Here is a 16360-nt window from a genome sequence, read left to right on the forward strand (position 1 = left end):
ATGGTAGTTGGGAACAATATAATAATAAAAGTGCCTTGATATGTTTAGATGTGGATTTCATAATGACACATTATCAAATCCACATTGCATTGGGCATGCTAAATCATGTTATTTTATTATGGCTGTTACAAGAATTTGGTATTAAGTCTACAGTTTTTGCCTGGTTTAAATCTTATTTAATAAATTGTTCTCAAACTGTAAAATTAGTTTGTTTCTTCATTTCCTATGCCACTGCTTTCAGGAGTTCTTCAGGGGTCGGAGCTGTTCGCCACCCTGTTCAATATCTATGTTTCCACTTTGCCAGCTTTTAGTTATTTTAGGGGTGAAATATCATCTATACCTAAACAAAATTCAGTTTTTCATCCCATTTCAATCAAATATGGAGGAGGCTTTAGCTACTGCTTCATACTGCTTCTGTTGTTTTTTTAGCTCTTATATGAAAGACCAAAGACCTTTTGTTGGTTTGATTAGGCAAGGGGATATAATAATTCTCAGCCATGGAACATCTTAATTAATGCACGATGATGATTAATGTGCCAAAATATTGCATTTTTATTCATTGCTGCCTAATGTGCTATTTTTGATCCTATCTTTGGATTGAGGAAAGATCTTGTTACTACTGGTTAGACTAGACAAGTAGACGTAATAACATTGGGCCCTGGAAAACCATATTGGAAGCAGGTTTCATATGTATATATGTTTGTATGATTTTTATTACTTTGTTTTAATTGCTGTATTTTTTTCTCTTGTTCCTTCTATAATGATTGTTGGTTTTAAAGATCATTTATTTTATGTAGTTTTAATTGTATTTATGTTTAATTTTATGGATGTTTATTTGTAACCCACTCAGATGTGGTTTGATGATGCGGGCTATAAATATATTAAATAAATAACTAGATTGAATAGCTACCAATACCAGCATGGCTGTTGCCTGAACATCTGGCCTCATAGGTCCCCCTATGTAGCCTTCCAGACAGACCTGGCTACTTGAGTGCCTGAAAGTCCGGTTGGACTTCTAGATGTTACTGTACATGCAGACTGCCACAGACGAGCTACTAGTTAATTTTATCATTTCATCCTGATCTTAGTGCTAGAAAAATAACCCATGCTATAGTTATACAATGTTAGGTTCCATATTAGGTGCTACCACCCAAGAAAGAGATCTAGGCATCATAGTGGGTAATATATTGAAATCGTCGGTTCAGTGTGCTGCGACAGTCAAAAAAGCAAACATAATGTTGGGAATTATTAGGAAGGGAATGGTGAATAAAACGGAAAATGTCATAATGCCTCTATCGCTCCATGGTGAGACCCCACCTTGAATACTATGTACAATTCTGATCACCGCATCTCAAAAAAGATATAATTGCGATGGAGAAGGTACAGAGAAGGGCTACCAAAATGATAAGGGGAATGGAACAACTCCCCTATGAGGAAAGACTAAAGAGGTTAGGACTTTTCAGCTTGGAGAAGAGACGGCTGAGGGGGGATATGATAGAGGTGTTTAAAATCATGAGAGGTCTAGAACGGGTAGATGTGAATCGGTTATTTAGTCTTTCAGATAATAGAAAGACTAGGGGGCACTCCATGAAGTTAGCATGTGGCACATTTAAAACTAATCAGAGAAACTTCTCTCTCATTCAGCACACAATTAAACTCTGGAATTTGTTGCCAGAGGATGTGGTTAGTGCAATTAGTATATCTGTGTTTAAAAAAGGATTGGATAAATTCTTGGAGGAGAAGTCCATTACCTGCTATTAATTAAGTTGACTTAGAAAATAGCCACTGCTATTACTAGCAACAGTAACATGGAATAGACTTAGTTTTTGGGTACTTGCCAGGTTCTTATGGCCTGGATTGGCCACTGTTGGATGCTGGGCTTGATGGACCCTTGGTCTGACCCAGTATGGCATGTTCTTTTGTTCTTAAATGGGGGTTTGGCAAGTGGGGTGCCTGCCCCAAGGCACTGCAGCCTAAAGGATGTCATAGTTCCTGCAGGCCATGGCAGTTGCAGTAAGAATAGAAAAGAAAATCAGCATGGGCCTGTTCGCATGCAACTCTCACAGGCCCTGCAGCCTCCTGTCCTTGCACAAATTTTCTTGGAAGAGGAGGCCAATGCTGGAGAAAGGGGAGAAGCCATGGTAGAGTTTGTGAGCTCTTGCAGGCTAACAGGCCTCACACTGATTTTTTTCTGTTCTCCTGTTGCTGCTGAGGCTACAGCCTGAAGAGCTTATCCAGGGGTGGATATTGCATCAGCAAAGGGTCGGTTAGAAGAAGGGGGGGGGAGGAGATGCTAGTTGTTGGGTGGGACAGAGAGAAGGGGCTGTTTTTTGTAGAGATGTGGGAGAGAGAGAAAGAGGGCTGTAGCTGGGCACTGGGTGGAGGAGAAAGAGAGAGAGAGAGAGAGAGAGGGACTGTTGCCAAGGAAGGGGGTGGGGAAGAAAAAGAAGGGCAGTTGCTGGACAGAGGGTAGGGGGAGAAAGAAGGTTTGTTGCTGAGTGGGGGAGAGTAAGAAGGAGAACGTTTTCTGGAAGGGACAGTAGGTGCTGTTGTTGGGCAGAGGGTGAGGGAAGGGAGAGGCTATTTCTGGGCAGGGGGAGAGAGTGGGCTGTTGATGGGCAAGAACTGGGGGGGAGCAGTTGCTGGGCAGGGGCTGGACGACAAAGTGGGGACTCTTGCTGGGCAGGGCTGAGGAGAGAGAAGGGGGGGTTCTTGCTGGGCAGGCGTGGAGTAGAGGGAGGGGGATGTTGCTGAGTGGGGAGAGGGGGCCGTTGCTGAGCAGGGAGTGGGGGGGGGGGGAGAGAGAGGCTGTTGGTGGGCAGAGGCAAAGAGAGAGAGAAAGAGGGCTGTCGCTGGGCAGGGAGTGGAAGAGAGAGAGAGGATTGTTGCAGCTCATGGGGAAGAAACACAAACTATTGCTAGGCGGGGGGGGGGGGGGGGGGGGAGATGGAGATGTTGCTGGGCAGGGGAGAGTAAGGGGACCGTCACAGGGCAGGGGAACAGAAGAAGTGATTTGTAAGCAGGGGAAGAGAGGGGGGCTGTTGCTTGGCAGAGGTGGGTGGGAGAGAGGGAGGCTCCTGTTGTGCGTGGGGGAGGAGGGCATGTGGAGATAAGAGAGAAGGGATTGCTGCTGCGTTGGGTGGGGTAGTAGGGAGGAGAGATAGAGAGGAGAATATTTGGTATGGATTGAAAGAGGGAGGCTGCTGCTGGACAGGGGTGGGAATAGGAGAGGGAGAGGGGGAAGTTGTTGGGTCAGGACTGGCATGGAAAGGGAGACGTGATGAAAAGGTTGTGAGGCGAGGACTGTGGGGGGGAGAAAGTGGGGGTTGCTGGCCCGGAGTTTCCGCTATGTCAGCAGGGTGGGTTGGGGAGGGGAGGATTCTGGATATCTGCTCCAGATGTTGTAAAGCCTGAGGCAAGAAAGAAGCACCCGGGAGCCCTTAAGTAGGACAATAGCTGGTGATGTCATCTAAGGTGCCGCGGCCTTTTCCCGCTATGGGTACTTTAAATGGAGCCAGGTTGAATGCACATGCAGGCGCTTATGGAGGAGGCTTCAATCAGAGGAAGGAGCTCCCATCCCTGTCCTTGTGCAAATTGGATGGAGGTGCCCGTGAATCAAGTATTTAAAACAGTACTCTTTTAATGGAAGGAGAAAAATCCGAATCTCTGTGTTGCAAGAGGAAGTTCAGCAGGTATTTTTATGAGGAAGGGATGCTCCCTTTGGCCATAGTGATCCAGTTAGTAACAACTCTTATTAAATCAGTGTCTGTGTCATATAACCTGCTGTTCCTGCTTCCGTTGGTGCTCCCAGTCCTTTGCCCCTCTCACTGTGCTTTGACTTATTTATTTTTGTTTCCATTCTCCAGGGAAGTTCGCTTCCTCGCAGTTGAGCACCAGCAACATGGCCCCAGTCAAACAAAGTTTCCCCCACTTCTGATAAAACTTGTTGCAGCGTCTGGGAAAAAAAATTGAATTTGCTCTATGGGGGGACAAATTTAACCGATAAGGCCCAGGGAATCACCCTTAATCTCTTACAAAAATCACAGTCCTCATGCTCAGGGCTAAGTTCCAAAACAAGTGTTAACATTTTCCGGAAATAAAATCCAGCATGTACAAAAACAGGGTGCAAAGGTTCACAGTCCATGAAAATGCAAGGAAATACAGATATTGGTCATAGATACCCGAAGCCATACCCGATTGGTCTTTTTAGCCCACTTGAGTAGTTAAACAGGCATTTGGGATCTCTCCTATAAACCCTTGGAATCCCAGGAAGCTTCTCCCACACCTCAGCCTGGTGACTCGGAGTCTTGGGAACCTCCTCCATCCTTTCAGCCTTGGGAATAAGAAATCCTCCTGCGACGGGTTACAGCTGGATTCCCTACTGAAGGAAAAGAGAGAAAACCGCCCTCTCCCTTCCAGGATCCCACGGCTGCCTCTCCCCAGGGGAGTGCTTGAGTCATCTTTTATAGCTTTGGACCTCTGACCCACCTTTTAGGAGACGGACCCTCGCATCACGCACACAAATCACCACACCTGTTGAGTCTCCCATTTCTGAAATGCTCTTACTTTTTACTCTGTAGTAGGGCCTAGTCACTCCTATGAAAGATCACATTTATCTCTCCCATAACTGTGTGAGGGTTTTTGTTGTTGCTGTTTTTTGTTTGGTTTTTTTTATAGTAAATATTGATCCTCCAACAGTAGAGCTAACTTCCAGGCAACATTCAATCTCTATCAACATTATTGCTCCATTAGCTCTGCTCAGAGCCAAGTTTAGGATCAGTCAATCAGCTAAGAAAGGATCAAAGAAGAAGATACAGTATATCATAATTGTTTCTGCCATAACCGAGGTAGGTTCCTATCTCTTCTTCTATTTAATTTGATCACTAAATAAACCTCAAAAGAATTGGCAAAGTTTATTGATTTTGATCAAATTGTGAAGGTTGTTTTGTTTAATGCTGGACTGGCACAATTCATGGTTGAGATAAAAGGCTTTACCCATCCAGACTCTTGCCATGAAAATCTCTCTTCAGCTTCTTGTAAGTTTGATAGATGAGCATGCTTATGCTACTGTCGTGAACATGGATTCAGTCCTTCACACTGCGACTTGTCATTATTTTTCTCTAGTTGTTATTAGCAGCATTTACCAAGGAAGAGAGAGTCACGTCTGATGAGTTCAAAAAGCATGTTACAGTCCCCACCCTCCCACTGGGAAGAGGGTCACAATTCCAGTCCCTGCTGAGCACTGACCCATTCGTTGGAGGACTGGGAAACACAGATTCTGTGATGGGGACAGGATAAACTTGTAGGGCCCTAAAAGGGATCACTCTTGAATATAACCAGTCCACACTCACGGAGGTGTGTGTACTGAGAAAAAAAAAATAAAATCCAAAAGTTAGGATACAAAAATGAAGACTGTTCAGAATGCAAAAATCAAGTTAGGAAAGAGCTTCTTAAGTTGCAAAAATCACTAAAAAAGTGAATATAATTCCTTATAAGTCACTTTCCGTTTCTAACACAAGGATCCTGCTGTCTTCCTAACAGGGCCTTTATTCTAGCTCAGCTACCTCAGCCCCAACAGGAACTCTTCAGAATCCCCTTTTCTTACTCTCGGTTACTCACTTACTTGTAAAAGACAGTCCTCTCCTTGAATCCTTGTTGGATGCCTCCTTTTCTTCATGTCTCATCTCTCCTGCTCTCCCTGGTCTCTTCACTGCCTCATAACTTAACTCCAGAGCTCCTCAGATCCTTCCCAATGACTTGTGGAGTCATCATTTACACTGCTCCTCACTGTCCCAGACTTTCAGGGATGGATGGACCACCCCCTTGTCACCTCTACGTGACCCTGCTCCTTGGGAATCTCCCCATGCTGGAACATTACCTGTGATAAGATATAGTGAAGCTTAGTTGGTGTCACAAACATATTCTGGCTGAAAAGGAAGTAGAAAGTAGCTTTGCATATTATTTTTTTCTCAGCTTGCAGATGTCACCCATTTCCATGATTTCAACCAATATATTAATGCACGAAAACAATTAGACGGTAACTTTAAAACGAGTGAGTGTGTGCCCACATAAGTGCGTATCTGGGTGCGAGTACACCTACAGTGGAATTTTAAATCGTCCACTCAACTACGCACGCACAATTTAAAATAAGCCTAGTGTACATATGTGTGCTTCTAATTTTAAGCGGTTACACGAGGAAATGTCATTAGCATATCTTTCCTTAGGACTTGTTGGCTTTTACATGCTAGTGAGCACATTTTAAAACATGCGCGTATGAAGGAAATAACCAGTTTGACCACTTAGTCCACCAGTTTGCCCAGTCTATCTCTAGATCATCAAGACTCCCTCTGATCCTTCAGCCTGCACTCCCCCCAGTTTACCCAGACCCCTCACCCGGCCAGTATTTGGCTATAACAAGTTTTATTCTGACATAAACCTGAAAAAGAGCAGAAGTAAATATGTGAAGGAAGCAGTGCAATCAGCGCTGCATTCACCGCATTTAAAATTGGGGTTTATCCGTATCAATCTTGGCCCCGCCCAGAACGTCCCCTGCTCCTCCCCTTTTTTCATGCGTTCTATTGCATGCGCTCATAGTTTGCCGGTTTTAAAATGAAAGTTGCTCATGTTTGGCCCATATACTCGCGTATATGGGCTTTTTAACGCCAGTGACTCTTTTTTGAAATTCACTCCTTAGGCATTTAGTGATCCATATTCCAAAGGTTTGTCCAGGTAATTTTTGAGTTATCCAGAGAAACCCCAATATGTTTTATTTCCGCCTCTCTAACCAGATACATTCTACCCAGGTAAGTCAGCGCTCATGTAAAATTTATCCCGATGAGAGAGGGCATTTCTGAGCAGGTAGAAGTTATCCAGCTCATTTAGCCAGATTGCTCAGATACTGAAAGTTATCCAGGTAAGTTATCCAGATAACGTTAGTCATGCTGAGAGACTGTCCTACAGGTATATGCATAAACGTGCCAGGGTAACTTTAGTTTTGCCCGGATTTATTCAGCAGCACAGCTGCATCACTGAATATTTGGTGTAAGTAACCCTGGCAAGTTTATCCTGGTAACATACCTGGATAGTCTGCAGCTCAGTATGAGCCACTTATTTAACAAGGTGCTTTCTCTCATTTTATGAGGAAAAATGTTGTCAAATCCTTTAAAATGCCCTCTCCCCATGCCTCACTTTCAAGCATGCCAGCTTTGAGCAGCAGGATAGCATCACATGTTGCAGAGACACTGGAAGTGGTGGTGTGGGGAATGGAGTATAATGACTGAAAATAAAACTGGCTACGATATTAAAATCGAGAAAAAGTAGCTAAGAACTAAGCTCAGTTCTTTGCCTTGTATAGCTGCAGAAGACATATGTGACCGATGAAAATATGTGGAACATAACCAATTTAACGCCTGGAACGTGCTACTGCATTTCTGCAAAAATAGAAGTTGTACACATCAACAAAACAAGTCATCCCAGTAAGGAACAATGTATTACACTAGAAGGTAAGCTTTCGCAGCCAGCTGTGAGGAGGGTAACAATGAAATATAAATATTCTAGAGTGAAAAAACTCACTAATCACCAAATTAGTGACCCTTGGCTTTACGTGTTCTATTTGTGTTTAGAAGGAGAGGCTGACGGACTAGAGAGAGAGGACTGTCTGAGGGGTTAAGCAAGAGGGGATTATCTGAAGTGAGGTGAGAGAGAGGCTCAGGTGGTGGGGGGGAGACAGAAATCAGCTGGGGTTTAGAGAGGGGATGGGGAGATAAAAGTTGGGGAGTTGGCTGAAGGGATGGAAGAGAGAAGAAGAGAGAGAATCTGTGACAAGAATGTGTGTTTGTGTGTGTGTGAGAGAGAGAGAGAGAGAGACAGAGAGGGGGGTTAGTACCAAGGATATATATATGTGTGTGAGAGGGCACCAGGAATGGGAAGGTGGGAGGACCAGGGATGAAGATAGAAGGGAGGGAAAGAGGAAATGGGAGAGGAAAGGGAAAAGAAAGATTAGAGATGTTAGAAGGAGCAGAACTGGAGCCAAGGAAGGACACTTCATTCCCCACCAATCTAGAATCTCCTTCTCTCCCCCAGCCTCCCCCAATATTGGAGCATCCCTCCCTCTCTCAACTTTTTCCCATTCTTAAATCTCCCCTCCTTAGCCCCATCCCTGATCTTCTGTCCCTCACCTCCCCCATCTCCAGTTCTATCTTTTCCTCTCCTTCTTCTTTCCCCATCCCTGATCTTCTCTCCCTCACCTCCCCCATCTCCAGTTCTATCTTTCCCTCTCCTTCTCTCCCCATCCCTGATCTCTCCCTCACCTCCCCCATCTCCAGTTCTATCTCTCCCTCTCCTTCTCTCCCCATCCCTGATCTTCTGTCCCTCACTCCCCCATCTCCAGTTCTATCTCTCCCTCTCCTTCTTCTCTCCCAATTCCTGATCTTCTTTCCTTCCCCTTCCCCCCCCCCCCATCTCCAGTCCTTTCTACCTTCCTCTCTCTTTCGCCATCTTTGAGATTTCCTCTTCCTTTTCCTCTTCTCCCCCAAGATCCCCTTTCTGTGCTGAACCCCCTTCTTCCACTGCACCAATACCCGAAATCCCTTTTCTCTACCCAAAGATTCCAGAAAAGAACACAATCAATTGTACATACACACAAAAAAGGATGAAAAATGAATGTAAATGTAAAATAAAAATAAAATTAATAGGGTTAGGCAGGGTCTTTTTTTGTGTGTCATTTTCATTTCATGTCATTTTTTGCTCAATTTTATTTTTAAAATAGTTCGTTGGAGGGTTTTTCTTCCATTTCCCCCCTAATTTTATGGTTAGTGCTTACTGGCTATGATCATGTACATTGGTACAGCACTCGTTACCTCCCTTTAGCCTTTTTTTAAATTAAGTAAGTTGTTCTAGTAACTTCCAAACCAGTCTTTCTTTTTCTCTCACCAGTCACCCCCACTCAAGTCTCTCACCAGTCCCCACACAGTCTTTCTCTCTCTCTCTCTCTCTCTCTCTCCAGTCACTCCCCCTCACTCCAGTCTCTTACTCTCTCACCAGTCCCCACACAGTCTCTCTCTCACCAGTCACTCCCCCTCACTCCAGTCTCTCACTCTCTCACCAGCCCCCACACCAGTCTCTCTCTGTCACTAGTTACCCCCACACCAGTCTCTCTCTCTCTCATTAGACATCCCAACACAAGTCTCTTTCTCACATTCTCTCTCAACCAGTCTATCTTTCTCTCTCATCAGTCCCTCTCCACACATCTCTCTCTCCAGTAACTTCCACCCCAACCAGGCTCTCTCTCACCAGTCACCCCTAACCAGTCTCTTTCACTCTCACCAGTCACTTTTCTCACCATCTCACCAGTCACCTTCTTACCAGTCCCTCTCCCTCACAAGTCACCCACCACCACCACCACCACAGTCTCTCTCTCTGCTCATCAGCTACCCCCAATCCTCCTGTCTCTTTCACAATCACCCCAACCACTCTCTCTTCTCTGTTATCAGTCCTCCTTCACACCAGTTTCTCTAACCAGTCACTCCCCACACCAGTCTCTAACTCTGTCAACAGTCACCCCCCACACACACACACCAGTCTCTCTCTCACTAGTCATTCACCACTCCAGTCTTTATCTCACCAGTCATCCCCTGTCCCAACCATTATCTCTCACACAGTCACCCTCATTCCAATCTCTCTCTCACTCACCAGTAACCTCCAACCAGCCTCTCTCACTCTCAGTCACACCTCACAGCAGTCGTCACTCTCTCACCAGTCACCCCTACTCCTGTCCCTCTCACCAATCACCCCCAAATTGTCTTTCTCTCTCATCTGTCACACCATGCACCATTCTCTCACTCTCTCACTCTCTCACCAGTCAACCCTCAACCAGTCTCTCTCTCACCAGTCACCTCTCACACCAGTCCCTTACTCTCTCATCTGTCACGCTATACCCAGTCCTTCTCCCTCAGCAGTCACCCACCACCACCACAGTCTCTCTCTCTGATGCTCTGTGCTCACCAGCCACCCCAACCAGTCTCTCTCTTCTCTTTCACCAATTCCCCTCCACAACAGCATCTCTCTTAGCAATCACTATCAACCAATTTCTCTCTCTCACTTGTCACCCCACACACCTGTTTCTTTCACTCTCACCAGTCATCCCTCATACCAGAATCTCACTCTCTCACAGTCACCTCCCACACCAGTCCCTCTCTTTCACCAGTCACCCTCTACTCCAGTTTCTTACTCTCTCACCAATCAGCTCCCCACCCACACACCTGTTCCTATCTTTCACCAGTCAAACCCCACTCTAATTTCTCTGTCTCCCACCAGGCCACATGATGCAGGACAAACACACACACTTTAGATAGCAAAGATAGTGTCATACCCCCTCCAGTGATAAATCAATGACAGCAAATCATACACCAAGAAAATTTAATTTTCAGTACTAACTTTCTGCCTGCCCAGTGCCACAAGTGCACCACTGCTACACTATCTGGTGCATGTGCACGTTTTCCCTCCACTCTCCCTTTTATACCCCTGAAGACATTTTTTATCCCAAAGAATACCGTCTGTTTCAACTCTTCCATAATCCTACTTAGTTAAGTGAATCCTGTACATTAGTCATCTGTACATAGTATCCCTCTTTTCTGCCTTTCTCTCCCCTTATTTCTTCAAACTATGCCTTTCTCCCCCTCCCATCGTTATCCTTTCCTCCCCCCTCATTTCTTTCAAATTTATGCCTTTCTCCCCCTCCCTTCCTTATCCCCTTTCTCCCCCCCTTTTTTCCTCAAATTATGCCCTTCGCCCCTTCCCTTCCTTATCCCCTTTTCCCACCCCCTCCTACCTTTCTACCTCTTACCCTCCCCCCCCCTCCCTCACCTACCCTCCTTCTAAATTTCCACTCCTTGGTTTCATTAATATTGTTTATGTTGGTGATTTTTGTTTTTTGGTTTCTCTGTTTGCTGCTTCTCGTTTAGCAACATCTTATTGTTTTCAATGTCATATTTGTTATATCGTTGTACTGTATCTTCCAATTGAGTTCTTTGTAAACCGGCATGATGTGCTTCACGAATGTCGGTAAATAAAAGTTAATAAATAAATAAAATAAATAAAATAAATGTGGAAGGAGTGCTGCATTTAAATTTATAATTTTGAAATGAGAACTGACACTGTGAAGTGTGCAGCTGTCTGAACCCACTACCAGATATTAATATAAACTGGAACACTCATTCAGGTCAGTGGGCAGAGGCCACAAGACAAAGGACAAACAAAAGCCTACAATATTAAAATCTCAAACTAAGGGCAAAGCAGACTGTCAGATTAATGACACATCACTGCAGCAGTTAGTGTAAGACCACACTGCTATTTTGTTGCATACTACAGAGCCTATACACTAATGCTATTCCTTGCAAACTAGTACCTCCCAAGACTGACACTAAATCAAATCAATCCCGATTATTAATAGAATGATTCATTTGAAATCTTGAAAAAGTATTAACTAATATCTCTCAAAAGAACAAAGAGCTATATTGTCTCTTCATTTCACCCAAAGCAAAGAAGCAGACAACCATGGCCCCCCTTAATATAATCTGCACTCAAGGGTCAAATTAGCAAAATAAAATACACCCACATAATTGGCAGAATCAAAATACACTTTTACCAATTACCATGTGCTGTTAAAAATGAAACAAGACTGAGTGATTCAAAGTATGCACTTCCTGAGCCACAATAATATCTGCTGATATTTTGGAGAATTTCTAAGTGTCCTCGGAGCAAGTCGGGGACTCTGAAAGTGAAGAGAATCCTGCGGACAGAATGTGTTTAATTACTTCTACTCTAGGGGAAAATGTGAGTAATCTGTCAGAGGCAATGGCTATTCAAAGGGGGTGAAGGTTCAGATGATTTTCATCTTGTTCTACCTCTTTTGCCTAAACCCTCTGTGATAACTCTGGACTCTATTTGGTCAGCTTTAGTTACTCTTGAAAAGTCTATTTTTTCACTGGTCGATGTCACTTCTACTTTTTCCAATCGTTTTCAAATAATTGAAACTACAATTGACTCTCATTCTCATAGACTGGAGGATTTAAGTCAACAAGTTACCACTTCACAAAAGGTTCAAGATACATTGATTAAATCTGATATGACTCAACTGAGGAAAATGGAAAATATCGAAAATTCTCTTAGATATTTGAAAACAGATGTGTATTAAACACCAGAAAAACACCACTTCTCCTAATATTCTCACCCTTCCTTTCCCTGCCCTGAAGCCTCCCCTTTGCTTTTATGCCTTTTCCATGCTAACGACTCCTCAGCTGCACAAATGTATGTATTTGATTCAACCAAAAAAAGGCACCCAAAAATCGTACCTGCTCCATGAAAACACCGATGAATATAGATTTGGATACTCCAAAAGACCTCCTAATTAGCTGGAAAATAAACGCCTACATTTACAATTTATAAACACCTAAAATCAGAATCCCTGTATATAATAAAACCCTTATGTATACTAATATATTATTAGTCTGTTATTATTTGTTGCAGGTGTAAAAACAAAGGAAATAATACTGGGATCAGTTGTACCAGCCGTTGCAATTCTGTTCCTGGCCTGTCTTTCCAGAATCTATTGTAAGCTTAACAAATATGCATCTCACCCCCAAATACAACTTCCTTCTGCACTGGTAAGCATGAGTTATGATTCAAAAAAAAAAAAGTTTAGCAATTCAGCAAATGCTAACTGTTGTTATACGATGCCAGGTTCATGATGCAACTTAACCATTTTGAGATAGGTTCATTATATAAGACTGTAAACCAGAAAGGCCGAGCCCTTCTACCTGTTCCCACAGCTATTTTAGTCGTCTATTATCTGTTGGAGGGGATTGGGGGGAGGACACAGACAAGGTAAACCATTGATGGATATGATAGCTTCACACTAGAGTATGCATGTAATAAAATGGATCTGAAATTGATCTCATAGTACACATTTGATTTTCCATCAACGTTAAAAGTGACAATTAATTGCAAGCTATTTGTTTTACTGTTTAGTCTGATAATTGTATTAAGATGCACTGCCTCAGTAAGTAAACATAGAAAAAAAAAATTCCCATGGTAAGTAGTACCGCAGCTCTTAGACTTTAGTCTATACTGGCAGAATGCCAACTCATTCTTCTTCATTAGCATGGCTATTACCATATTTAAGTAGAAGACTGCGATAACACTATTTATTGTCTCTTAACAGAGACAGTAAGTGGTTAGTACACAGCACAAGACATTTACCATGCAATAAACAGCTTATCACACTTTAGTACATATTCCCAGGCCCGGAGCTTCCATTAGGCAAACTAGGCGGTCGCCTAGAGCACCAAGATTTTGGGGACAGCAAAATCCTGCCAGTGTGATATCTAGAGGAGGTGCTGTACTGCACACTGCCAGTACTGTCAAAGAAGGGAGTGCTGTGGTGGAGCCACTACTGCCAGTAGTTAAGTTGGGGGTGGGGTGAGAGAATGACCTAAGGTTTGCTTAGGGTGCCAAATATGCTTGCACCAGCCCTGCATTTTCCCCCAATGTGACTTGCATTAGGTTTTGCTGGGAACTGGATAGGAAACTATAGAGTCCATGAGTTCTTCCAATTCGGTTTGCTTCTCTAACCACCAGACCAATGGTGGCCAACTCCAGTCCTCAAAAGCCACAGACAGGTCTGCTTTACATGATATCCACAAAGAATATGCATGACATCTATTTGTATGTAGTGGAGGCAGTGCATACAAACAGGAGGGTGGGTCAATAAATAAGGTGAATTTAAACTGTTATGATGCTATGCTTAAATTCACTTTATTTACAGATTTCACCTTGTACAGTATATCTCATGTATATTCATTGTGAATATCCCTGAAAAGCAGACCTGTTAAAGAGTCTTGAGGACTGGAGTTAGCCTCTCCTGCACTAGACTATTCTTGGGAGTTAAAGAGGTTATCAGCGTGAAGAAGCAGATGCCGTGCAGAGAACAGTCAGGAAACAGAGCACTAAAACATTTAGCAGTTTAAGTCCTGGATTCTGTTCTCACAGGATCTGTTGTTCTACGTCTCGCAATTTTTTTGATTTTATTTGTCATAATCAAAGAAATTATAATTACAAGGACAATTATGGACCTACATAACAGCTAAACAGGACTTCAAAGCACTTTGAACCATAGTAATAGGAATATTATTCCCCAATAACAGCTGAAGGGAAATAAATTGGCTTCCCTAAGGGTCACACAGAAGCCCAGAAGCAATGTTGAGACTTGAATCCAGAAATCCTGGTTTGCCATACCACAATCTAACTCCTGCACAGGAATGGCTCTCTCTAATCCTTCATTTGCAAACAAGTCTGGATTTTAGGACACTAAAATCATGGAAATCACTTACATTCTTGTTTTAATTTCACCCAGGATACTCAAATGTAGTTCGTGAAATAAGTATGAGAAAAAAAAAAAAAAAGCAAAACTTGCTGGGCAGACTGGATGGGCCATTTGGTCTTCTTCTGTCGTCATTTCTATGTTTCTATGTGAATACTTACTGTGAAGAACCTCCAAAGCAGACTTGCTTGCCATTCTTAAAGACCAACGATAGCAGTATTTGCCATAAAATCTAATTTAATGATCTGCAGCCTGTCTGTCCTCAGTTTCACTTTTGATCTTCTTAGCAGGGCTTCACATGACCCAACTGCATGTCTTTCAGAAGACATTTGGGTTTCACTTCGCAGGTTGAAATTACCACGAGAGGTTCATCCTGGACCAGTCTGGTGGCCCACTGGCAATTGCTGCACACTGCTGTGCTAGGGGCTTGGATTTCATGCCCTTCCTAGGCCAGGCTTCTGTTCTCCAGGTGCACAGTTTCCTTTTGAAATTTGCCCACAAGAGCAAAGGGCTCATGGACTTTGCATTTGCTTTTTCTCCTGGCAGGCTTTTGCTAGAAAATCCATGCTATGCTTGTTGCTTTCCAACCCTGCCTCAATCTTATCCCCGGGAATGCCTCCTCTAAAAGTATGAATCCTACAGATCCCCACGTGAACTTTTAACTAGATTGAGGGAGGGCAGTTTTCAAACAGATAATTTACCAGGGTAAATGGCTTTGAATATTTAAGCAGTTCTAAGTTCCATCTCTGTTTCTCTTCCCATAAAATGTATACAAGCACCCTTCCATTTGTTTATATTTTAACATGGGTGATTTTTTTCTCCCCCCTTTTTTTTTTTTTTTAGAATCTACCTGGTGAAAAGCCAAAGAAAGAAAGTTGCTTTAAAGAGAAAAAGATAGTTGTTCCATTCATCTATGAAAAATTGGAGACCGTTAAATATATCCTGGAAGTGAAGCTGAACAACTGCAGCAACGAGATGTGGGACAACAGATATGTTTCAAAAATCCAGCTGAAAGAGGAGTATATAAATGAAGACTACAACATGACAGCTGGCAACATAGAGTTACATAATCCCACCTATATAAAATGCTTTGATGAAAGCAACCATACTTCCGTATTACCAACTCAAGGTACCTCATCGCCAAGCATGCAAGAGCTGGAGGAAAGTCTCTTGCAATCACTGGCAAAGCCGAAGAATGCAGTGGTGTATGCAAATCTGAATAAACCTACTCAACCGCATCATCTTCGACTCCCATGCATTAACAAGAACGAATCGTATGCAAACTGCAGTATAGTAGAAGATCCCTTCCAGGGAAAATGGGGATTGTGTCTACAGGGGGGAGATGAGCTTCAGGAATCATATTGTGCTACATCTGTTTCATATGCAGGACTCTCCTCAACTCTGGAGTGAAAGGTTTAAGATATGTTCTAGTTCTAACATACCTATAGGTCCATAGGCAAGCCCACTAATGGAAAAGATGGACATGCGAAGAGCAAATTCTGCATTATAATGTATTTTAACAGATGCATCTACTAATATACACTTTTGAGTCACCCTTCCATATACAATTTATCTAATTACTTGTCATTGTTTGTAAATTTAGTCAATGAAATGTAGTCAAAATAAGGTACAATGATATCATTGAAGAGCAAATGCAAGCTATGACCCCCTATTACAAAAAAACCACACCAGAATTCCTCCAAAAGACAGCCATGGTTCTCTTCAGAACTAAGAAAGCTCAAACTCCAACTAAGACAAAATGAGGCTAAATGGCGCAAAAACCCAGGAACCAACACCCTTTCAATCTACAAATTATCTCTGCAGCAATACAAATCAAGCACCTTAAGATCCAAGAGGGACTACTACGCCTCGAAGATACACAACCTTGTATTCGATGCCAAAGCCCTCTTCAGCTATGTAGCCAACCTCACACAATTAAACCAACCAGAGATTGCTCATGACCAAGCTCAATCGAAAGCGGAA

General features: G+C 43.1%; 1 protein-coding gene across 1 annotated transcript in view; it reads left to right on the forward strand.

Moving 5' to 3' along the window:
• The window catches only part of LOC115088866 (interleukin-20 receptor subunit alpha-like), a 31722-nt gene extending 15609 nt beyond the window's left edge, over window positions 1–16113 (forward strand). Inside the window, exons 4-7 of the mRNA XM_029597040.1 lie at window positions 4678–4847; window positions 7355–7502; window positions 12526–12662; window positions 15221–16113. Coding sequence (XP_029452900.1) covers window positions 4678–4847; window positions 7355–7502; window positions 12526–12662; window positions 15221–15787 — 1022 coding nt within the window. The 3' untranslated portion in view covers window positions 15788–16113. The remainder of the gene's footprint in view (window positions 1–4677; window positions 4848–7354; window positions 7503–12525; window positions 12663–15220) is intronic.
• The last annotated feature ends 247 nt before the right edge of the window (window positions 16114–16360 follow it).

The sequence above is a fragment of the Rhinatrema bivittatum genome, chromosome 3 (genome assembly GCF_901001135.1).
Source record: "Rhinatrema bivittatum chromosome 3, aRhiBiv1.1, whole genome shotgun sequence".
In the NCBI taxonomy this organism is placed as follows: Eukaryota; Metazoa; Chordata; class Amphibia; order Gymnophiona; family Rhinatrematidae; genus Rhinatrema; species Rhinatrema bivittatum.